Source organism: Ischnura elegans, chromosome 6 (assembly GCF_921293095.1).
Source record: "Ischnura elegans chromosome 6, ioIscEleg1.1, whole genome shotgun sequence".
Classification (NCBI taxonomy): domain Eukaryota; kingdom Metazoa; phylum Arthropoda; class Insecta; order Odonata; family Coenagrionidae; genus Ischnura; species Ischnura elegans.
In genome coordinates this window covers 40,252,411-40,277,695 of record NC_060251.1, presented here as the reverse complement: position 1 = coordinate 40,277,695, position 25,285 = coordinate 40,252,411, and the positions used below count along the sequence as shown (strand labels likewise).

The 25,285-nt window shown below is 38.2% G+C and overlaps 1 protein-coding gene and 1 long non-coding RNA gene across 4 annotated transcripts; one reads left to right on the top strand and one right to left on the bottom strand.

Annotated features, from left to right (window-relative positions):
* The first annotated feature begins 3,892 nt into the window (after window positions 1-3,892).
* On the top strand, window positions 3,893-14,122 carry LOC124160520 (BEN domain-containing protein 5-like). Its single transcript, XM_046536380.1, has 4 exons — window positions 3,893-4,091; window positions 9,004-9,690; window positions 11,157-11,400; window positions 13,519-14,122. Exons 2-4 carry the CDS (start codon window positions 9,100-9,102, stop codon window positions 13,653-13,655), a joined length of 972 nt encoding a protein of 323 aa, XP_046392336.1. The 5' UTR covers window positions 3,893-4,091; window positions 9,004-9,099; the 3' UTR covers window positions 13,656-14,122.
* On the bottom strand, window positions 10,197-24,728 carry LOC124160521. Of its 3 annotated transcripts, none has more exons than XR_006865177.1 (4): window positions 24,431-24,728; window positions 16,991-17,438; window positions 16,566-16,652; window positions 10,197-10,427 (listed from the first exon to the last, which is right to left on the bottom strand). It is a non-coding gene; the product is annotated as an uncharacterized LOC124160521 (long non-coding RNA). The 3 variants fall into 3 exon arrangements; XR_006865176.1 differs by having other exon boundaries at window positions 16,991-17,211; XR_006865175.1 differs by lacking the exon at window positions 24,431-24,728 and adding an exon at window positions 24,110-24,234.
* Window positions 24,729-25,285: the final 557 nt, after the last annotated feature.

Genomic DNA, 25,285 nt, shown 5'->3' with positions numbered 1-25,285 from the left:
TTGTTCTAGGTTCAGTGTTTTTGTGTTACTGTTTTAAGAACAGCGTAATTTTTATTTTTGCCGACAATTTGAATGTAGGCCCCTCTTGATCATGAAACCCTAGGCCAGTGCCGGCTGAAGCACTTTATGTAGGCAAAGAAATCGGCCGCTTTGGGGACTCAGCCGCAAAGAGGGCCTCGCAGACTCAATGAAAGAAAAAGTTTGAAATTTAATTTGAAATAGTAAGAAAATTTATTGTTAATGCGAATTTTCAAATGTTGTAAAACATTACTTGGATTGGTGAGGGGGCAGGACGAATTACAAATCATGATATTTGCTTAAATCGAGGGTTTGCCAGTGCAGTGCCGTTTTGTCGAAGTGACTGTACACCTATACAGTGGCGGATCTATGGAGCTATCCCCCCACCCCCTTGGGTATCCAATTTACACTAGATAGAATGGTGATTTTTTCCGACCCCCACTACAGCTGGAATTTTAACCTCACTTAGCCCCTCTTGTCCCTATCCTGGATCCGCTACTGCATCTATATATCAAGCTCCGGGAAGCCCTAGCGCGGGGTTTGGCAGAGCGGACTGTACAGTTTGTTTACAATTTTCAGTGGACTACGGCTGTGCGTCAAGGACGGATTCACCCACCTCCACCATGTCTCATTGCATGAGTTCGCAGACGGTGATTTATTTAGACCTATATTTGGTCTCGACTATGAGTTAAAATCATCATAGTTAACCCTGAACGGTTTAGTTTGTATTTTTGCTACTGCTTTGGTCATGGGCGTACCCAGCGAGGGGGAGGAGGGGGCAGCTGCCCTCCCCTAAAAGCAAAAATCGCAAATGTTTTTACGGAAAATAATATTTTTTCGAGCAAATAATTTTAAAAACTAATATAGAGCTGTTACAGTTTCCTTAAAATGCTGATTTCATTCACATTTTCCATGCTTAAATGTTACCTATAACTTAAACAACCATGGCTTGCCCCCCCCCCCCCCCCTAGTTTTGATCCTGGGTACGCCCTTGGCTTTGGTGTCGTGTCTATTGTGTGTAGATAGATTATTTCTACAATGAACTGATGCTGATGTTTGTTTTGTTACGTATTTTAAATCAGGTAAGATTTATAATTTATCGCGACCATATATATTAATACCGTAAAATTAAAGTTTTATCGTGCATCAAAATTATTTTTTTTGTTATTATTTACACTGATGTGACCTGGGGCCTAGGTTGATGCATAGTTAGCCGATGGGAAAATCCGGTCCTGCTCCTCAAAAGCGTTGGTCCTATCCTCGTCTCTTCTTCCGATGGCCCATGCTTAGCATCGAATCAACATGTCGTAACTCCTTGCGTTAGTCTAATCGTGTGATCCTTCTCAACTTCAAGTGAGTGTGATGATATGGATTCATCAGCCATATGCCTATCGCGAGCCGCCGGTTGCTGACCCCTACTCAATGTCGAGTCGTGGAGAAAGAGATGACATTAAGGAAAACTTAAATATGGCAGCAATGCACGTTGCAGACGATAAACAACTACAAATACAAGTAGGGTGGGGCAGAGGGGGCATGTGCCACGGGCGACACATTTCAGGGGGCGACAAAATTTGAAAATTTGTTAAGTTTTATTTTAATTTTATCGAGCATTCAAGTCAATATTATTAAGCAGCATAAACAAGAGCATTAAACTATCAATCAAACTATCAAGATAATTTAAAGTTTATTAAAAGATTTAATTAAAAATTTCTAATTAAATTATTTAAAAAATAATTATTACTTAATAAATTACTGAACGATAAATTAATAAAATTTCATCTCTTACATAGGGTGTGTAATTTCAATTACCATCTCAAAAAAATAGCTTACGTATGTATCATATTATAGCGGTGGGGGATTTATGGGAGGGGTAAATATCTCTGCCCTGACTAAACTCCTAGTTCCGGCCTTGCTCTATGATATCGGTTTGCATCCTAGGTCGAATTCCGTGTTCTGCGGCCGTAAATGTGGTGCCCCAGTTTTTTGGAATCCCCAATTACCGGCGACGGCTGTGCTACTCACACGACGCTTCCCTCATATCACTCACTCTCCACGCCGCGCATCGACCACACGGGCGTCTTTTTTTTTAAGAATACTTTCTCTCTGGAGCATCTCGGAACGAATGCACCCTGCCGTAGACGCGATGTATTGAAGCGCAGTTCTGGCTCGATTTTGGGCGAAAGTCCCTTTAATACGAACGAATACATCGATGGCTAAGTTCTAACGACACGTATCTCAAAATTTGGCCGATCTGAGTTAATACTGCAAATAATGTTAATCAAAAATAAAATTCACGCAAAAAACAACTCATTGTTTTCAAATGTATGGTTCTTTTTCAGTTTTATGTACTTTTTGTTTATAATTTCAATTGAAATTATATACAATTAAAAAAATAAATCGTATGTTTTGTTCCCCTGAAAAGTTGCTATTTTTGAGATACGTGTTATTAGAACTTATCCATCGATATGCTGATTTCTATTCTGTAGATTATTCGGGGAAATCTGAAACTGATGGCACTTTGGTGTCATCAGCCTCAGATTTCTCTGATGATGATTTCCCTGACACTTTGGTGTCACCAACCTGGCAAATAAAATTTGATGATTTCATGAAAACTTCAGGCTCATTTTAGTATTTTTTTCTATCTATCTATCAAATCTATGACGTATGCCAACGCTCAAGACTTTCAGCCAAGGAGACTTCTCAATCTAAACTAGAAACTTAACGTTGTGACTGGGTTTTAAAGGGTTATAAAATAGAGACTTCCTAAGATTTATAATTTAATTTCTTTAAATATTTATGATTTACAATTTATCATCAATAACAGACATTTTTACTTCCACAATATGTTTACAAAGATTTTCTGTTCTTGATAATGGTGTAACATCCGAAACCGGTCAAAAAATAGGAATTAAAAAAAATATTGTGTAAGTAACTAAGTGTCTGTCATTGATAATACGGAGCCCTTCCACCACGTACAACCTTCAAGTTTCGATTTAATTTATAATTCATTTAAACTGTGATAGTCACTAAGTGTCACGTTTTACGTGAACGGTGCATAGAAACGTTAATGCATCCCCTGCGTATTTTATTTATATGCAGATCAATTCCTGGTATGAGTTTTTTTTTGTAAAAAAAAGCAGGCGGTGGAATTGAATACTTTTTTCAAATTTTCTGTACGTAAGTGGTATTTTAATAGCGATCTCGTTTTGAATATACGTTAAGAATTGAGAAGGAAAATTGAGAAATAAGCATATTCTCCGAGCCCTTATTTATTAATTTTAGGAAATTAATAAAGATATAAAAACAAGTTAAATAAAGTCCTCTGTACACCGATCCGTTACGTTTCCCCGTAAAAAAAAAGGCCCTTTCGATTTTTTAAACTAATGATTCAACGCGTAGCAAACGGCACTAGAGCATGATGAATAGGTTATATTTGTTCTGTGGTGAAATATAAATGAAATAAATCACTTTAATCCATTCCAAGAGGTTTTAAACTTGCGACACAACAGTCATTATAAATAATGGCATGGCCTTGGTCTCGCCAAGTTTCTGGCTCGTCAACTCTGACTACGGTCATTTTAGCCTGGTGCCTTTTCCTTCATGTAACATAGCGCTAAATCACTACCTTTTGTGCACTTAAATTTGATAAAAATGTATCTTTTTTGTGTAAATATTAATTAAGGCGAAATGTCTACTGAAACTTAATGGAATATCGGTAGGCAAATGAATTCTCACGTTTCAAATGCTGCGCCGCCCGAGTTCGGGCGCTCGTCGTGACGCAGAGCGGACAATGGTGTAACTATCTTGTCCGGTATTGACAACTTCATTGGCATCATGAGCTAATGCAATGCATGATAGATACCTTGGATTAACACTGAATACATCCATGTTTATCCTTTTTAAAATCTTGATGAATGCATCTTTTCCAAAATTAGATTGTTGCACCTATTGATGTTTTCACTGCGCCTATTGACCGACGCATTTACCTCACACTGTTAAGTATAGGTGGCAATACTTACGTTAATGTTAAAAAAATAATCGTATTGACTCAGTCAATGTGAATCATTGAAAAAGTAAGTACTAATGAGCATTATTATTTATATCATTAATTGTGATCAGCGGTATCCCCTCATTCTAAGAAGGTAGTGCTATAAGCATTGCATCGAACACCATGCGAGAGTTGCCGGCAGGTTATTGCTTGCCCTCCGAATTAGTGTTTTGGTATTTTGAGTGAGGGTTTATTACATTTTTCTTCTCGACCAGTGCATTTTCTCATGTTATAGGCGCCTGAATAGTTGATAACTTTCATCGTATCCGATTTATAGTGTTATATGTTATTAATTACCGTATTCGTAACAAATTTTATTCGCGAGCCGCGGCTATTTATTGATTGGTGCATTGAGATCAATAGGGCTGATTGACAGTTATCGCCTATCCCACCCGTACAGCACATATGCGATGAGTTTTCGATCGTGCTTTTTTATTTCAATTTTGGCGCTGAATTAGAAGCCTTGATAGACGGTAGCTGGCAAACCATACTCTTATGGTTTTATTATTTCAAGTTTTTTTTTCTGTAATTGGAACGCTATTTTTAATGTTATCTTGAAAATTGTAAGATATTTTTCGGTGTAATTTTTCCTCAAGTATGATTGATAATTATTAAAGCCAATGTCAAACAGGCGATACTACAAATGAAGATTTTCCCTTATTAGCGGTTTACCGCTTCGGAAACTGAGCCTCTACTTTTTCGCCTTCGTCCTTGTTACGCGATCATAATATTTTTATTATTAAGCTAAAAGCTAATTTAATAATCTAACCATTTTTGTGTTTTAGCCTACGCAATACGTGCGTTTATTGTATATTTGTCGCAATCGTTTTATTTACCGTTAAACCAACTAAAAATGTTGAGTAAATTCTTCGGTGTTGAGAAAAATGGCTGTTTGATTGATTTCAAATCTTGCTGTGTGACCAATAATGTTTGAAGTGAATAATTGGTAAATTTATCCAAGGGTCATTCCAACTTAAACTTCTAAAACCTGTCTTTTTGAGATAAAAGCACTTGAGAACTGATGGAAAATATTTTCTAACCGATTTAGCATTACCTATGAGTGCTGGAAAAATAAAAATATTTAGTTTGATATTAGCATCTTTCATTAACAAGATGATAAAATATTCTTCACATCAAATGCAAGTTAGAGGAGGCTCTAAAAATGAAGGTTCAAGAAGTCTTGTATAAAAGATAAATATATTAGTGAAAAAGTTAGTTATTCGGATTTAAGTAGCTAGATTAATATTTAAGGCATATATTAATTTACAACTTGGCCATGAGTGATAATCAATTGGTTAAGGCTTGGTTAAGCATCATGGTAAATATATTAGCTAAGCAATATAAGAAATAAGCAATGATGGTAATCAGGACACAACTGGAGATTCAGGTCATGTATTACCAGTGGCGTAGTCAGTGGGGGGGTCCGGACCCCCCTAAATATAAAAGCACAATTATTTTCCTTAATAAAAGAAAAAAATTATTGAAAAATCATGAATTTACAAAGTATTTTGTTCGATAAATGATAATCTACGAAAGTAGTTTTAAAACAGGTATATTCTTAGAGAGGTGGTAGGCCACCTGCACCCGAGCGCGACCAGTACGAGACTGACTGCTTTCAGGGCGAAGCCGAAGTCACCAGTCGACTCACAGACGAGCCGCGCCGTCGACCGGTCAACTACGGCGATACAATCGATTACCTCTACCTTTACAAACATTTTTTTTAACAAATGAAGTTTTTTCGATTGTGAAAAGTGTTAAAATTAGTTTAAAACCCATTACTTAGTACCCTATTTTTTTAATTCCCCCCCCCCCCCCCCCCAGTTTTGGACCCCACCCCTTGAACGAAATTCCTGGCTACGCCACTGTGTATTACTTAAAGCAAATAAAATGAAGCATAACCATACACAATTTTTCTTGGATTTCTCACTATTACTAACTGTACTCCATATACCTTACTATATATTTTGGCATTCCTTTGATCATGGTTAAATTTTCATATAATCTATCTTATCTCTGATAATAAAGTTTCTCTGATAATATTTCAACCAAATAATTTCAAATTTGAGCTGGATTAGCAGTTAACTGAAGTAATTGAGCTGTAAATTATAAGCATAAGAAGCAATCGATCACAAAAATCGATTGCATGTCACAGGTGGGGTGCCACAAAAGGGGAGGGTGACATTCACCAAAATGAATGATGGTAGGAAATTGGAGAATGTTAGTAGTAATGAATATTCTGGGGAAAATGTAGTGTGTTTTTAATGCAGCATAAATATGAAACTCAATTAGCTTATGTATACGGATATGCTCAGAATGCATTATTGTTCATGCCAAGAGGACTGCTTAGAGGAGGCCCAGTTCTGTCGCATTTAAGGATAATTTTTGTTGCCTCTTTGGTCACATTTTAATCTGTTTTCAAAAATGTCCACAGCACGTTGATGAATGCAATGCGATCCACTTCTTCCCAATGTTTTGAAGTAATATGTTTGTAACTGCGAGAAATAGCATCGAGCTTATATGATTTTGATAGATTGAATCATATAATCATTAAAACATATAATTAAATCATCATGTATGTAAATCCCGGTTAACGCCCTGAATTACAAGTTATTGCCCCATGAAACTCGGATCCCTTTGTTCGTCAGCGATGCAAGTGGCGACATTTGTAAACCCATTTTAATGTGTGGTGGTTGACAACACATTTATAGGCCGACATGAGGATACTTTTTTGAAATTTTCGTGGCTCATTCATTGTTACATTAACTGGTCATAGAATTATTGGCCTATCACTTCCATACCCAGTCCCCTTCCAGAAATCCCTGACTATCTTTCCCATCCTCCTCTATTTTACCTTTTGCACGTTTCCCCTCCTCAAAACATCCAGTTTTTCAATGGAATGGGTGGAAAAGGTGCTGGAAAAATTTGACACAGACCTCACATTAAAAATTTGGAATAAAATTAAGAAGAATGCATTGTACTTCTCCATTGAATTTTGTCATTTGGGCTCTCCCTTCCTTTAACCCTAAAGTGGGTGTGCCCACCTGTGGCAAATTGCCACACATTATAGATTTTGAATTCTCCGTTTGATGGCTTTTGCATGTGATTCCTGTGTCATACATAATTAAATTTTAATGTAAGAGGCAATTTATACGGTATCTGGATCACTTATCCACTGAAAGCCTCAGTAGCTGCGAGACAAATCAAAGAGAGTTAGACGAATCAGAGAGAAGAAGATGCATTTCACATTTTTATTGGTGATGCCATGATAGATGGTTTTGTAAATCAATTTAACAGTTACTTTCATAGCATAAGAAAATAATTGGTCAATAGCTATACGCAAGAGATGTTGAAACAATTAAATGAGAAGCATTTTCATCAAGAGTCAATCATATGAAATGTTAAGATGCACACAACCTAGAAATTAACTAAGATAAGAACTACTTTCTGATTTGCAATGTATTCTCAACGTCAAACTAAAATGTGCCACTCTAACATCTTCATCAACCTTTTCTTCATCTGAAAAATCACCCCCTTTACTAAGGCAATGTAGATTACATTTGAGGTAAAACTGCTGTGGTTCACCCACTTCTGCAGTAAATTTTGCTATGCCCAACGGCGGGTTAAGGTGGATAATCAAAGCTCTACTGTATTTGAGATAAAGGTACAGTGCAATGTCTTTATAACAAACTCTTGTGTAATGAAATATTCAGAATAACAAAATTATTCTCCATCCCCTAGACATTTCCTATATTGTTTAATGTGAAAGGGTACCAGTTTAACGAAAAGATTTTTTGGATGAAATTCAGTATAACTAAGTCATAAATTACAGTCATGAATGGAAAAACTCCAGATTTTGGTTATCCATTTCATTAAATAACCAGTACAGGCACGTTCGTTATCCTTCCTGTGGAACCAGCCCTGGGCGCGAACAATAAACGTGGTGGTAATTGGTTGTTCTGTGAGCAGCAGGGTGCAAGCAGGTCAAGTCAATAAGCGGTAATGATTCGTAGTTGCCAAAAAATGAGAAAGAGCCTCTCTTTGATTAGCCTGTTAATGGGAGAGACTGGCTGCAGCAGTAAACGCAGTGGTAATTGGTTGTTCTGTGAGCAGTAGGGTGCAAGGAGGCCAAGTCAATAAGCGGTAATGATTCGTAGTTGCCAAAAAATAAGAAAGAGCCTCTCTTCGATTAGCCTGTTTATGGGAGAGACTGGCTGCAGCAGTAAATGCAGTGGTAATTGGTTGTTTTGTGAGCCGTGGGACATAAGCAGCCAATAAGGGGTTGCAATTGGCCTGTTTAAGTGAGCGAAGGTGGCTAGGATAAGCAGCGTTATGTGCCTGGATGGTTCATTTTGTCTTTGATAGTGAAGTGTGTTAGAGGTGTTTCATTAAGTGTTTTATGATGTACTTTCATTCTCATGGCTTTCATGCGATATTTTTTGCACATTTCAATGTAACGAAATTTCAGTCTAGCGAACATATTTTGGCGGTGCATAGCATTTCGTTATAAAGACATTTCACTGTATACATGAAAATGGAATTGGTGAATACTTGTGACAGAGAGATGTAATTATGCTATGAACTAAGAGAGAAAGCTACTTACATCATTATCATAGTATGTATTACAATTCTGAATACTGCTGCCCTCTATTTCTCCCTCAGTCACACCAGTTTTTATACCTCTCTGAGGCTCTTCCTCAGGGGACTTATATATTAATTTTTCCTCTCATTATGCTTCTCACGTAACTGTTGGAATTTTACTTTTACTGTTCGAATATGTACATCTTCTATCATATTCATTGATTGCCATTTTTTTTAATCTAAATTTACTTGTTATTTTCATTGTAAATGCATATCTCAGAAATCATTTATCATTAATGGTCTCATAATGTTTTGCTCTCTTGTCCGTCATCAACATGACACTTTTGAACTTGTTTCAGGATGAAAAAACAAGTCTTTAGACTTTGAAGTGGATGAAATGTTGAAACCCTTCAACCCTGGCAGCCAACTAAGCCTGTAACGGGCCTGCTTCCTGCATGGACTCAAATCGAATGTCTTGCATATACCAGAAATTTAGTCTTCGCAATAGCAATAATGTTAATGGAAACGGGAAGAAAGACACCGAACGTGGTTCCTTCAGATCTAAGAGGAGACACCTCGATCTGATGACTGACTCGTCCCTTGATTATACCAGCAGTAGCAGTGACACCGATGGAGAAGTCTCTAAACTGCGGGAGGAGAACAAGAGGCTGAGGAAGATGGCAAAACACTATAGAAGAAAGTATCTGAATGCCAAGGAGAGGTACAAAGATGTCTCCAGTCTCAATGTGGAGCTTCAGAAGAGGCTCTTCGGAATGGCAGCGCCAGTGCCAACAGCTTACGAAGCATCTACCTCTTCGATGAACTATAATATGGCCCAACAGCAAGGTATTCCTGGGCAGCATTACCTCGTAACCCAAAACCATGATTCTGTCATGCAACAACATGCTCTGGTGGCTGACGATTCAGAACAGAGCCGGTCTTTGGCTGTGTACAACAATGTCGAAGAGGATGAGCCTGAAGTCCCCCAAGATGTTGACATTAAGGGACACAACATGTACATGGAATTTGTACCTCATACAGAACCTGTGAGTATTATTTTTTATTGTAGGCCAAATTTATTCAGTCAAGCTTTGACTATCTGTTATTCGATTGATAGTTTGTTGACTGGGTGTACCCAGTGGGGGGCAGGAGGGGCTGCTGCCCCCTCTCTGGAAGTAAAAATCACACAAGTTTTTAGGAAAATCAGGACTGGATTATAACGAAAGTTTTCAACAAATTTTCTTTAAACTGACAAAAAATGGTATTAGTATAATACAACTAAAATAATTTTTTTAAGCAAATATTTTCAAAAACTAATGGAAGTTGTAATTTTCTTAAAATGTTGGTTACATTCACCTTTTCATATTAAAATGTTATTTATCTGCCCGTAATTGTCCTAACTAGGTATATATTTAATTATTAGGTAGGAAATTATTTAGGTGGGAGACTAAGTCTTATTTTAGTCTACTGTTTCATTGAAATGTTGAAAGTGAACCTATTCCATTAGTACCTACATAAGCCACTTTATTGATAGAAATTTCGAAATTGTAGAATAAGGATTTATAAGCCGAAGCAGTTTTTATTCTAATTTTCTCGTGCCAGCAAACATTGTGGTTGATTGATCCCATTAACACTTTTGGGAAAATTGAAAACATGTCAATACATAGTTGCTGAAGCTCCTGTAGCACCTTCCCTGGCTATGTACCTGGTCCAAGCCATTCTCCACAAAAACTCTGTACCATTCAAGCTGTCCTCCATTTTCCCTTTCCTAACCTTCCCCCACCTTAAAAATAAAAACAATTTTTTCAATGTAATGGAGAGAAAGATGCATGAGAGGTGGAACCAGTGATTCAGTTTTTGCTAATGTCATACATATATCATATGCATAAGAAGTTTGAGTTACTCTCATACTTAATGCACTTGTCACTAAGAGAATGATAAATGGACATAGGAGTGGAATACTGAGAGGGAAATTGAAGATGACGTAAATTGATCTCCCTTTCCCATTTGGACCATTGATCTCTCCTTCCCAGAGATCTATCCTTCCCACTTAGAAAGCCACATCAATATGAGTGCTTCTATTATCCAAGCTAGCAAATAAAAAATGAGGCATAGGTAATAAAGGAGTTTGATTATGTCTAACAGTTCACAATATCTTATGGAATAAGGAACAGCATGTAGATATAAACTCAAAGGGGGGCAAAATTTGCTTAATCAACTAGGCTCTCAATGGATTTTTCTGTGGAATTAAATTTATTGTCACCGCCATTCCTAAAATTATGCAATTGAGTAAGTTAGAGCTCACACCCTGGGCAGAAAAAAAAATCACATGATAAATTTTCTGCTTACGGCAGTTGTCCATCCGTTGACTGCCATTGATGCTTAGAGTAATCCTTGGTCTAATGTCTACCATAAATTCGGCTCAAAGGCCATGGTGTATATGCGGCTTCTTGCAAGACTTATATAAGTAAATTTTTCTCTGTTATTTAATTATATGATTATTTTATTTTAGGTTTGTGAGATTTCACAGACTGATGACAATGATGGTGCTATCCTATCAGATGATAAACTAAAGGCAGCTTCATGTGTGAGAAGTGGTCAGGCTGGAGATTCTCTCTTTGTCAAGAACCTTGCTCTGGCCATATGGGGACCTGAGACACTTGCGTGCCGCAGTGTGACTGGAAAAAGATGCACAGCCATTCAGGATTCTGTTCCTAAACCTCCCCTCTCCCCTAAGAAGTTGGACTACATCAAAGGTATGATTTCCCATTATTTTACCATTTTTCTAAATTAATAAATGACAGTAGGAACCATTACAGATTTTATACTGCTTTACATGACATATTGCCGGTGTCTGCTTGCTTTTGGGCATATCATATGCTCTATGTTGATTTAATGACAGTAGTTATGCACACATTCCAGTTTGCTCCTCCAAATCCAACTACTGATTAAATATGAAGTGGTTATCTCGAAGGGTTAGGTGGCATTTCTTTTCCTGCCTTTATTCAGGACCTTGAATTTCCTGCTAGGTTGCTAGTGTGTCGGGGCATCTACTCTATTGGTATCACCAGTGGCGTAGCCAGGAATTTCATTCGGAGGGGGTCCAAAACTAGGGTGGAAAATTTTTGAAAAACAGGGGACTAGGTTGGGTTTTAAACTAATTTTAACACTTTTCATAATCAAAAGAACTTAATTTGTTGAAGAAATATTTTGTAAATTCATGATTTTTTGCTATTTAATTTCCTTTTATGAAGGGAAATAATTGTGTTTTTATATTTAGGGGGGTCTGGAACCTGCGGAACCCCCCTGGCTACGCCAATGGTTACCACTTTTATGTGGTAACTTTCATGTGATTAACTGTTGTACCACCTCTGTGATTAACCCAGGCTTCATCATAATTAACTTGCATTAATTAACCCTTTCACATTGGAGCCTTGAGGAGGGAAATTCTTCCACATTACGAGTCGCTTGAAAAATTTTTGCACTCCCAAGTACGAGCTCTATAGCATCGATAGAAGGTAGAAGTTCGCACCCATCCTCAATCAAGGACCCAACACAGCGGGACACAGATTTCTTTCCTCGGCCACTGTCCAAGACTCAAGAAGATTAAAGGACTCCTTCACAGCATGAGGCCACGGTCCATAGAATGAAATGGCCATTTTTATATGAAAAAATATTTGATGTTCCCTTAGATTTTTAATATATACAATGGATTCCTGTGTTTCTCCGAGTGTGAAGAAATTTTAAACCAAGTTCTAGCATTCATATTGACGGATTTAGTATACATATTTCTATTCCATACCAATGGATTTGATACTTAACAGAATTCTGTTGATAGTAGTACTAGAATTCTGTTTGAAATTTCCATGTGATAAGTGAAAAAGGAAGAATTAATTTCTAAATTTAGATTTATCGATACCTCCTCTGCAAAAACACTCCACAATGCCCCACTGAATCAAATTCGCTCATCTAGTAGCCCAACAATACAAATCCACTCAGCTGGTGGTAGCCGGAGCATAAATGCTTGCCTCCGAAGCTTGGAGGATTAGAGGTGAGCGTTTTTGTAGTGGAGATATCGTTATAGGATAAGCAACAAATATTTTTTTGGAAATTAAGACTGCAAAAAGCAGTGTGTGAATGCATGTAGGGGACTGGAAAGGGTCGATCTGAGTGGCCGAGGAAGGGTGTGGACCCCCACTAAGCTGTTGTGCCTGTGGGGGTCACTTTTGCGAAGAAAATCCTTGCCACAAATGTGCGGCATTCAGTGTGAAAGGGTTAAGTCCCTTCTGACAAAGTGAGTATCCAAGAACTGGGTTTTAGAAATCAAAGAAACCTTTTTGGTTTCCAGTCGAGTGGATACTGCCCACAAATCAATTCCTTTATGGGGTAATATAACCAATAATTTAAACAAAAAAAGCATTCAAACATTTGCAGGCAAAATAAATTCCATTCTGCGACAGCACCTCACAGAGTCAATTGCTATGGCCAGTGGTGTCTCTCGCAAAGAACCCAAGTTCGAATCCAGCTAGCGCAAACATTCTCCATACCATTTTCTTGTATGAAAGTTTATTGTGCTTTCCTCTTTTAATTTTTTTTCCGCAAACCTGTACGAGGAAAATGTTTTTCTACATATTCTCATTTTTTCAAATGAAGGCTGTTGAAGTACTTATTTTGTATCGTTGAGTTTTGCTACAAATTTTGATGCTTTGTACCATCATTCTCAATTTTATTGATAGATTCTTGCAATATTTACATTTAGAGATTGTATCAAGGTTTTGCATTTCAAAATGCATGTCTGCCTTAGTAACTTAAAATTATGATATTGGATGTCTTTCTGGTTTGATCGGTGGTTTGATATCATCACTTTCTTTCAGAAAAATTCGTCCAACGAATTCGACATCATGAACCGAATGCCACTCAAGATGAGATCTGCAAAAGAGCTCAGAAGATAAGAATATATCTTGCAGACAAAATTGCCACGCTCAACAGGAAACCAAACTTTGCCGTTTAACTTCCTATCATTAAGCATAGGTATTCTTTATGGAAGTTCCATCCTGTACTGTATTTTTAATTTGAATCCGAAGGTGCTACAATTTGTAGTTTTATTATTGACTGTAAAAATCTTGAGTTATTTATGTGATGTAGTGCAAATCTGAACTCTTCATTCAGTTTGCACATCATATTCTATGAATCCGTCATTCATTTTAATCTGGCGTATTTGTCCAACTTTCAGTATTTCGTTTCCATATGGAACACGAACTTAACAAATGAAGTTCATTTGTATTTATTGTATTTCATATTGAAATTTTTTTACTCTCTTATCAGTATTGGAGGAATGGAGTGCTTAAGTTTCAAATCTTTTTGTGTAAAATTTTTAAGCTGTTTATAATTAAGATGACTTTAACCTCGTGGAATCTCAGGCAATAACCCTGCTGGTTCACCCATTCTAATGTTATTGGAAAGGTGATTTAAATTAGCCTTAGTGAATGTGCTCAAACTACCTATGGTCAAATTTATCAAACAAATTTTTGTTGCTTTTTGCACAAAACTAAGGGGTTTAAATTTTACCTGAAACTTCTTACGTTTACACCCTTAATATGAATATGTTACTTTTCTCAGTTTTTCCTAAGAATAGGGTGGTTTCCTTTTATTTTTTTATTGCCTAAATCGAAAGATTATTACTCCTGGAGTATGCATTTCACGCTCTTTGATTTTTGGCTGACGATATCTATTTTTCGCGAATAAACGAAAAGTGAAAATTTTCTCAGAATGATGCAATAATAGTGAAAATAGCAATCAATGGATTTCGTTTTATTTGATAAGGAAACTACCCTATTATCTCAAAATGAAAAGCAAATATCATTCCTACCAGAATAGATGCAGGACACCTGAAAGGGATCCACGAGTTTTTTTTTACCAATTCTGTGGCTGACCTCTCTTTTGAAGGGAAGGGGATACTTAGTCCACAATCCAGGGGAAATGCTGACTTGCTAGTTGTATGACCATTGTGGCATCACCTGCTGATGCACTTCGCAATATGTTGCAATTACACATAAGAATTAAAATCTGCAAAATGTCATAATAAGATTTATCCTTCGTCTCTTGGTCATTTAGGGGGAACTTAACCTTCAATTTACTCTTCATAAGATTTACCATGCAGTTGATGTTTTTGGTGATGCGGGCAATCTTCCAAGTTCTTTTCTGGGCTATAACACTTCAAAATTTTGCATCTCCCTCCAGCACCAGATCATGAAGGCTTCTATTCTATTCTGATTTGTTTTTCCTAAGGTCCATGCAATGGAAACTAGTCAGTGGTATTATCCTTTCAGATACTTGGTCTATATGAAAAGAAAAGTCAGCCACAATATGAAGCAAATGAATTTATATGAGTGCTCCTTTCACATTATGTATTTATTTCCTATTTTTATCATAGCAATTTTGATGGCTAATTTTACACTAACATGTTTTTGATGAAATATGAAACTTCACATTTTATGTCTTTTGTTAATTTAAGTCGAGCACTAAAATGGCCTTGGCAATCATAGCCCTCCTTTGCTTGAATTTTCAGGCAATGAAAGGTTTAGGTTTTCAATCCTCAAGATCTGCCTAATTAACCATCCATGGACTCAATGAAATAGACTATTTTGCCTAAAAATGTATACATTTTCAGACTCAACTTTTCAAACCTACACAAAACCTCATTTTTATGGATGGACAGATTGAATTGGAGTTAGCTAAAATTGTAATTTCCTCTTAATAACTGTTTAAAGGTGATGACGGGAAACTTGAGAATGGGGTTGTGCAATAATACCTAACTAGTTTGGTGGGTCCTAGCGGCTACCAATGAGCTTTACTCTCTGATTGTATGAAGGTTATCACTTGCAAATTTTACTGTCATGTGTGAATGTATTGTGATGTCTGGCGTGCTGAATGTCTTCTCAACATAGCATAAAAGGATTTGATCTTATTTGTGTCTTCTTATTTATGATGGCTGAAAAGTAATCGAGTTCATAGCCGGCTTCCAAATCGCATAAGTATTTTCAAGTCTTTATTCAATATCTTGGAGGTGTCTCATTCAAGACAGGGGATTAGCAGAAAAAGGAAGGCTGTAGTACCTAAATATTATCTCAAAGTAATTGTCACATTTGTGAGAGTTACGCCAAGATTTCATTATATATGTATTTCCAAATGAAAATTCTTCTGCCACTCGAACTAATTTGATTTAGAGCAAAAATTATTTTCATCAATACAAACCCAATCATGTACAAAATTTCAATCTTCCAATTTTTTAGATATGAGAGCTTCCTGACCCCTGCAGTGGACATCATGTCCCCGTATCCAATTTTTTGTTATTCCCAGAGTCCCTCCCTGTCCTTCCTGACTCCCATTGACCTGGACAGTTTTCAATATCTCTGTAATCATGAGGTCACACCACAGGTTAAGCCTAGGACACCCAAATCTGACCCTGTCCACCAGGCTCACGATGGAATCTATTTTATTGCGGGTAGCTTTCCTCATCTTCTCTCCAGTGTCTATGCTCATATAGCCACATGAATGGCTGAATAAAAATCATATGAATGTCAGCAGAATCAGCTATCCAATCATTGATGCATGGATATCCTGGTTCGCATTCTGATAACTATTAAGCAGGATACTTTTTCTCCGGGAGAATTGTGTTAGAGAAATTCATGAAGCATGTCATTCCCACACACCTTTGGTAGACCCCAAGGGATAATATCTAGCAGCAGGCGAACAATTAAAATTCCCTTGAGAAAATATGATTCTCAGTGACATAGCGCAATGAAAATCAAAATAGCAGAAAGTGAAAACATGCAAATTACATAAATTGTTTTATCACTAGGATTTACCTTATAGGCTGGCATAACTTATAAAATCGTTAATTTATAAATAAATTTATTACCTTCCATAAGCATGACAGCAAAATCCCTGCTCTGCCAAATGCTATGTCCCTTCTTATGTGATGTCTGCTAGGCAGTAGGCACCATGGCTACAAGAAAAGAATCAATCATGCATAGTGGAAAGCTAGTATTTTTTTAGTGACACAAAAATAGTAGAGTTTTTCTACTTCCTATCATGCTTTACACTTAGGGGCTGTGTGTATTTCACATCACAGGTCCTTACTTTCTAGCTTTTCATGGTTGGAGAGCTGTAGGCCCATGTCAAACCGACCACGCTCATAAAACAGACACCTAAGATAAGACCATAAAAGGTATAACAATTATAGTGGAGTTGATGACTTTTTGAATTGAAACATGGACGAATAAAAATTTCTGGAAAAAGTAAAAACAAAAATATCAAGAGAATGATTGAAAGGGAAAAACTTACGCAATATAAGCGTCACCCAAAAGTATTTCGATTCCTTGTGGCAGATTAATGAAGTTCTTCTCAAGCTGGGCGTAGGAGTAGTAGTCCTGATAGTACACTCGTCACACCGCCAATGCCTACTAAGTGGACAGTAGGTCATCCATCCCCTTCATACTGATTGTGAGATGAACCCCACGTGGGGGCGATGCAACGGTGTCCTCCGCTTCCCATCCACCTGCAACCTTGGGGAGACATTGGTCACACATATGTATTATTGCTTCTCAGGTTTCCACAGAGTGTATAATACTTTCCATTTTTTCGGTTGCGCCGCATCCAGTACTGCGGACAATAACAGTTTCATCATGGCGTCCTCAGGTCGGCAATGCTCAGTGTCTCTCTTTGTCTTAACAGTCCTCCTTTGTTGTCCGCGATCAGATAGACGACTCTCTTTGAGCACCCTCTTCAATGACTGGTGGGGAGGATGCAGAAAAAATGCAAAGGGGGGCGCAAAAGATATCTTGAGACTGCTTTACTTTTATTTTAATGAAAAATAATCAAGTTACATGCTAAGTTTGAGTTAGTTTTATTTAAACTGATAAAATGCATACACCAGACACGTGGAACGAGACTCCAGGGCGGGTTCGCGGGGTTACACTCCTGGGGCAGGGTCTGTAAGCTCTCGCTTTTCACCTCTGCAACACGGAAGGGGGAGGACATGGAAGGAGAAAGGAAGAAGGCACCGTCTTGATAGGAGGCCGACGATACCTCCAAGAAGTGGAAGGGATAAGGAATCCCGCACCGTCACAGAGGTGGGCAAAACCATTACTTACTTTTTCTACAGAAAAGAAAAAGGTGCCTATGAGGAAGGAAATTTCTATGATTTTGGATGGATGCATATATCAGAGAAATGGAACGAAACCCTAGGGCAGGCTTGCAAGGATACACTCCGGGGGCAGGGTCTATAAGCGCGAGCTTTTCACCTCTGCACCCAGAAGGGGGAGGACAGGAAGGAGAAGGGAAGGAGGCGCCGCCGCGATACAATATATCAGACAAAGCAATCTCATGAAATTAAAAAGTAACAGATGTGGTCGAGCAATATTCGGCAATGCGGGTGGCTCCGCAAGGCGGGGGGGGCACGCCCGCCATATGTATCCACCACTGAGAGGATATCGTGACCTCTGAGGCCTGAATCACACGATCGTTTTTTTCGTCCCAAAAAATGATAGCGGTGGGTTTTCAGGGACCAACTGACTGAAGGACGGTGCCAGCGATGGTCACAGCACCGACAAAAGGAACATGCCGAGTGATGGTAAAAGGGATGGTATTTTCTTCCCTCAAGCCATGGCGGAAAATGATCGCTTGAAACGGTGATTTTTTTCCGATCACCGTTTCAAGCGATCATTTTCCGCTGTCATTAGAGCGATTGCTGTATAGCTGTCCCTCCAAACTGATGGAAAAAATGATGGTATCATTCAGGCTTTACTCTTGATGTAATTCATCCCACAACAACAAAGCGACTGCCGTTCTCTGCCTCAAAGTTATAACCAATACCTCAGACTTATAACCAATTCTCCGTTAATGCCCTTCTTAATACCACAGCACAGGTTGAAAAATTATTTTTGAAATAAATATTTTGCTTCCAATCAGTGGTGTAGCGTGGAATTTGGATGCCAGAGGCTGATGTGGCTGTTGATGTCACCTCCCAAAATAAAAAAGTCACGATAGTAGGCCAAGGAATTAACTCCACATCCATTTCTTCGTTTGGAAATAATGTCTAATTTAATCGTACCCATTCTTCGATTTTCAAAAACGATCGAGGAAAGATTTATCAATGAGGTGCATTTCTGTTTAGTTAAAAAAAGCTGCCAGACGACGCCCCTCTTTGACGTGATGCCGCCCGACGTGGATGGGGCGCCCCCCCTCCTCCTACGCTACAGCACTGGTTCCAATAAGCTTTAGTGGGGGCGTCAAATTTGTATAATAACTCCGCAAGCAAGCATTAAAAAGACGGCTAATAAGGCCCACTAGCTGACTGACGATGGCGTTTATTTCGAATGTAAATTCATTTTCATTTTTCATTGATTTATTACTCAAGAAGTAGATATATCCGCATTTTTAGAAGATCTGTTTATAATTATTTCATTCAAAAACCTCCGTCTTCCCCAATCATTGAACTTTTCTCATTCCCCATGATAATATTGAAATTAATGATGGTCTCTGCATTAGATACATGCGCAGCCGCCCAGCGCTCCTGTATATATTTACTGACAATGAGATATTATACGTTAATGGCCTTAGGAAAAAAAATTGTGAAAAATTCCACGTTTATCAATAATGGGGAATGGAGAGGGACATCACTGAAAGCATCGACGTAGTTGATGCACAACTGAAAGTATTTTCTGTTATCACAGGCATAGGCGGATTCATGGAGGAGGGGCACGTGCCCCCTGGCCCCCTCACCCAGACTTAAAATATAGACAAGATTTTTTATACGGTTATCATTACATTCGTTTTATTTTGCGTATCACGAAGCCTCAATCATTTAATTTAATATTAATGATTTTCAATTCAAAATATTAAGAATATTTTCTACTGTGATTGTTGTATTTTTTTAATCTCAAATATGAGAAGACCTGCCAGAACCTTCTGTCCCCCTCAGGAAATAAATCTTGGATCCGCCGCTCCTACCAGGCACGATTAATGAAAGAGAGAAAAAACCTCCCAAACGGTGAAAAATCAACTCCTTTCAACTCGCACTTGTCATGTGCTAAGGCCCGTATCCAGAAACCTCACTACTGCTAGATACGTCATCAGATGATGACGTAGCCGCTGTAGCGGCCGAGCACCGCTACGGGCACCGCTGCAAAAGTCTAGTGAGGTCCATGGCACACTACACGCTACAAGTAATATGGCCGCCGGGTTTCGTCTGCTTATCGTCTCGCATTTATTATTAATAATTATTGATGTTTAAAGGGCTATAAGCTCATGATAATTATTTATTATTACTTAAAAAGATAGTAAGAATGCTTCAATAACCATATTTTATCCTAATGAGTAAATATTTTACCTAATTTAACTACCAATAAATACTGTCAACAATACCGTGATGAAACCTCCTAGGATTCACCGTTTTATTTGCAATTAACTTCTAAACGGGCCCTGTCATGCCTTGAAAACCATTTATAATTAAATACAAATAAATTAGGGACACAAGAATGTCTCGCCTTGATGCTTTTGAAATACTTTTTTACGAAAAATAACCATTGTCAACGCAACTATGCTGAAACCTCGTCGACTTTGCCATTCTAATAGCTATTAACTTTGGTATAGACCGTGGCTTTCCTTGAAAACCATTAATATTATATATATATAAGTGCCCAAATAAAGTTGCAATCACCAGCTTTGTGTCTCTGATATCCAAAATTTGCGTAAAATACTCAAAGCGACAAAGTCGTCTTCCAGTCAGCTACGTCCATTCTCAGTTACTGCTAGTTTGAATAATTTCAGTTCCGAGCCATTGAAAACCATGTTCAATTACGTGAAAACTTACCTATAATGATTTATGCCGTCACAAAAATGATGAGTTAAAGTTTAAGGGAAGGGTCGATGGAAATGGCATATTGCTTCTCAGTCCGTTTACAATAGCACATGATATTCATCTCATAATGAATGTCACGTAAATCTTTGGACGTTGCAATACAATACATGTATCTATTATATTACCTCAAACTCTAAAATATCCAACTATACCAATGCAATCGACAGTTGTACGAGTATATTTGTCAACCACAATGACGAATTGCGCAAGTGACACCAAGGATTATTCAGCATTAAATACCACCACAAGAATTACTGAGTTCACAAACTTGTATTTATTAACGTCGTAAAACTCACTTTCAATTCAACAAATAAAATGATCACACTTTACAAGAACACTTGTCCAAAAAAAAGTACTCACGAAGAAAATCAACATCAACACGACACTTACTGTTACTTCACAAATCTAATTAACACAAATTGCAAATAAAATTGTCCAGGAAATGTTCACACGAAGAAAATCGGGAGCGAATACACTAACTGTAACTTCACAAATCAAATTACACATACATTGCGGACACAAGAAGTCGGTAATTAGAGCGAAACATCGGCAGCGACGACCCGTACAACTTAATAACGGCACTATTTTTAAAAAATGCTCACTTTCCTTTCATTTCGCATTGTCAACAATAATTGTAACAGATGAAACATTTTATTTAAAAAATCATCAATAAAGTCAGCACCGAAACTAGGGTGTCCTGAACAAAACTTGATGAGGTTACTCTTTTCCGCCCAGATTGGTGCATTTTCGGGGTGCGGGGTCTGGGGCATCGGCCGGCTTTCCCCGGCGGCAGAGCCGCCGAGGCCAGCCGGCAATCACCGGCGATCGACACTAGTCGAGACACTTGGTACACGTCGCGAGATTTCTGAACACGAAGATTTATCAGCATGTACCAGCTGGTTCTCAATGATAACTTTGCCGATTTAAAGGGACACTTTTCACATAATGAACGGAACCAGATTCACAGAAGAAACTTGAAGAACCAAGAAAATCCCATGGAACCGAGAATAAATTCCGTGTGAGATACCGCATCTCCTAAGACATCTTATTTCCACGAACACCACTAAAAAAGAGAAATTATATCAATAATTTCCATTCAGATTTTAAGAACAAGACAAAAGATTCTCCGCTGAAATTTCACAAATCACGGCCTAATAATGTGCTTACCTTCGTTACGCCATCGTGCCGATTAAAATTCAACCTCCACCTTCTTCCATGCCATAGCCTTTAAAGAAAGACTCACAGCATTGGTTTTCTTGCACTCCAATACAACTTTCCTATCAATAATTAGTTTTAAAATCAAACTCTTCTTCTACGCCGAGATTCTTCTTCCAACCCGTTTCCATTTTGCTTACAAACAAAGTCGCGTTGCGATATTCGTTATTCAATTGTCGCCCTTAGTTCCTCTCAAAGCCCGCATAGTAGGGACTCAAAATGTCGCTAAATTCGTCTACGTCATCAATCCAGCCCAAAATAAATGTGGCAACACTGCCCCCACCCATTTGGAGCGTTTTGGAGTAGTGAGGTTTTTGGATACAGCATTCAGCGGTGCGCGCCGCTACAAGCTGAAGTATGGTTTCTGGATACGGCCCTAAGGCCCGGCCAGCTCATGCCTCGTCACGGCAAGGGGGCGACAGAACTGCGATATATCGTATAGAAAACCTCTTTCGATTCGATTTTTCCGGAGGTCCAGTGGTCCAACGGCCTACCCAACATAGAGGCGCTGGTGTAGCCTGTTTTTCTGAGCAGTAATGAACTGGGGGCTGCCATATTGAATCTCGATGTAAACAAACGTGATATTGAGGCTTATTGATAGCCATTAGTGTTAACTGCAGACTTTTTTTTATTGCTTACAGTGCCCCTTACGATTTTGGAATGTGCTCGATGAAGGATACGAGTCTCAATGATCTTGGTTATTGCTAAATTGCGCGGGTATGAAATGTATTTGGTGATGAAAATGTGAGTAATTCTGTTTCCTTCATTATTCCATTTTGATTTCAACCTGTGATTAGCTAACCTTTTATCATGTTTTCAAAATTTTATGGTGTCTTGTATTCCTTATATTTCAATATGTTTTTCATTGTACTTGCAGTTTTTCTAGTATTCAAACTACTCAATTATCGCTAGTGCTATGCTTTCGTTTGTTTAATGCTAATCATTTTGTTGGTTATGTATGTAATTTGCTATTTCAACTCTGTCCTTTCAACTGTTTAATTGTCATTAATTGAGCATTATTCATTAAGTGTTCTACGATGTTTACATTTCTTAAAACTTTAATCTCTTCCATTTTGAAGTAAGAACTTAATTTCTACTACATTGGTATAAAATATTCTTCACTTTTCTCGTTTTCTACTTTTGGAATACTTTCTTTCGTATAAGTGATGGATATTAACTTATAAGAACCTTTCATTTTAAGACTCCTCTGCCAAGATATGTTGTATATCTTAATGGGTACTCATCATGAACAACTTCCTACGAAATAATGTCCTCCTTTCATAATTAAATAATTATCTTCCATGAAATGATATCCAAACTTGCATGCTTATTTCTAGTGAAGTATTGTTATGGTCTATGGTTTCAGGATTAGCATTATTTTCCCTGTACCAGAGCTATTGCAAGATACATCTACCTCAAGGAAAATTGGGTCACCCTCTTTGTCTGTGGAGTGTGGAGTGTTTACTTAAGTAATGGAATCTTTCTCCTATTACTCAAAGGCTGCTCATCTCATGTTGTCATTGATATTTGTTGCTTGTGCATCTCATGTGCTTGTAGAATGGTTAACTTCCTCAGATTTCATCTCTAGTATGTCATATTGAAATTGTTATTGTTGTATTTATTTTGCCAGTTATTGTATCAATAAATACTAATGTCCACTGAAGTAAGTTTCCGAGATCATTATTCTTACCAACCACCAGATCGCCAGTTGACTTTGTACATTAATCTTGTATTATGGTTACTGCTTTAGTAACCTGGGGAAGTTCTTCAGGAAGATTTTCCTACATTCACTGCTTTTAAGTTTCTCGCAATTGCAGTATCATTATTAGGCCTGAATAGCACGCTCTATCGTGACGCGTAAAAAAAATTGAAACACGCGCCGAGATGTGCATTCAAACTTCGCGGCAGCATTGGACCACTGGCATAGATGGCACTGATGTATCAAAACCTATACGCATTATCCTTATGGGTATGTCGCCCCCTTGGTCACGGCTTCGGAGATCGCCGCGGCGCTCTGGCGCGCCACTCAACGGAGTACGGCAATCTAATGACGCGGACAATCACAGCGTTATCTCATCGGAGATTTGAACGGCCTACTCGCAGAGTTTAATCCTGGAGGGTTCACAAATTTAAATGCGACTAGTTGAACTACACGACGGGTGAAAAGAATCTACGTGAGAATGTCACTTGTGAAACAGAAAGCACACCATAAATAAGTGAATACTCTAAGAAAACCAGCTCTAATATAGATATTAAGGAAAAAATATTATACTGCAATTATTGAAAATAATTAGCAACACATCCTACTCATAGCTTAATATCTTTACCTGTATCACAGACTCTTTGCGTAAAGTTCACTCTTTGCGAACACACATATCCTCATAAATCAAAGGAACTCGCCATGGAACAGAAAGAGTTATACTTGGTGGTTTGCTATGAGAAAATTAGGTAAAAATTGAACTCGAGAAAAATATTAATGTCTTTAAGAGGTGAAATTTGTCGAGTACAAACTGTGCAAATAATTTCGCGACGTTTCAAGTTATGCTAAGATAATATTAACTTCAAACGATTTTTAAACTGTAAACAATTACATGTCAGGACAGGTATGACAAATCACACTATATTTATCCGAAAGCACAGCTTCTTACCTTCTGATTCAAATCATTGCGATCTCCTGGCCCTGGCCAAGGCTTCTCCGCCTCCATCTCCTCGCAGAGCCGCGGTCGAACTGCATGTTGCACAAGAGTGACGCTAGGAGGCGCGCGGAAACTTTTTTCCTTTCATCCGTCCCATTTCACTCTATTAATCGGGAGGTCGGAGTTGTTTTCTATTAGAAGTCGGAGCAAAGACATTCACAACGATACAGAGATATCTGCCCTGAGAATCAGCTGACGCTTATCGAGAACGAACTCACGGACGCGTTATTCGAAACCAGGTAGGACTCCCGTCCTTGCACAGGGGAATAAATCCTGAGGAAGGTCGGAGGGAGGGTAAACTTCCACAGCCGTGTGTTTTGCTGGATTGGAGATTGTGGAAAATTCCGTGTTCAGAGCCCTTCAACCGCTTCAACGAGCGAAAGCGAGTTCTGTCGTGAATGAAAAATTCCACCTCACAAAATCTGAGTCTCCTGAGTCAGTAGCGTAGCCAGGAAATTGATATTGGGGGGAGGGGTTAAACGGATATTTCGGGGCCCTTCAGGGGTGTATGGATGTACATTAGGGCGGATCGGAAAAATCGATTTTTTTCAAATCCATCTGGCCCAATGAAAAAAAGTTGTGGGACCGATCAAAAATAAGGCCTGAAAAATGTAAGACCTCTAGGTGAACCCCTGACCCTCGCTCAAATGCAATTTAGGGGGGGAAGGTCGAAATTCGAAAAATGTAGTATTTTATGGTCATTTCCTATAGATTTTGCCGAGTTACTGTCCATTTAGGGCAAAAATTTCGTGCATTTTGACGTATCTGTCATCCTTTAGCCACAAAATGCCTAATTTGAGTCCGCGC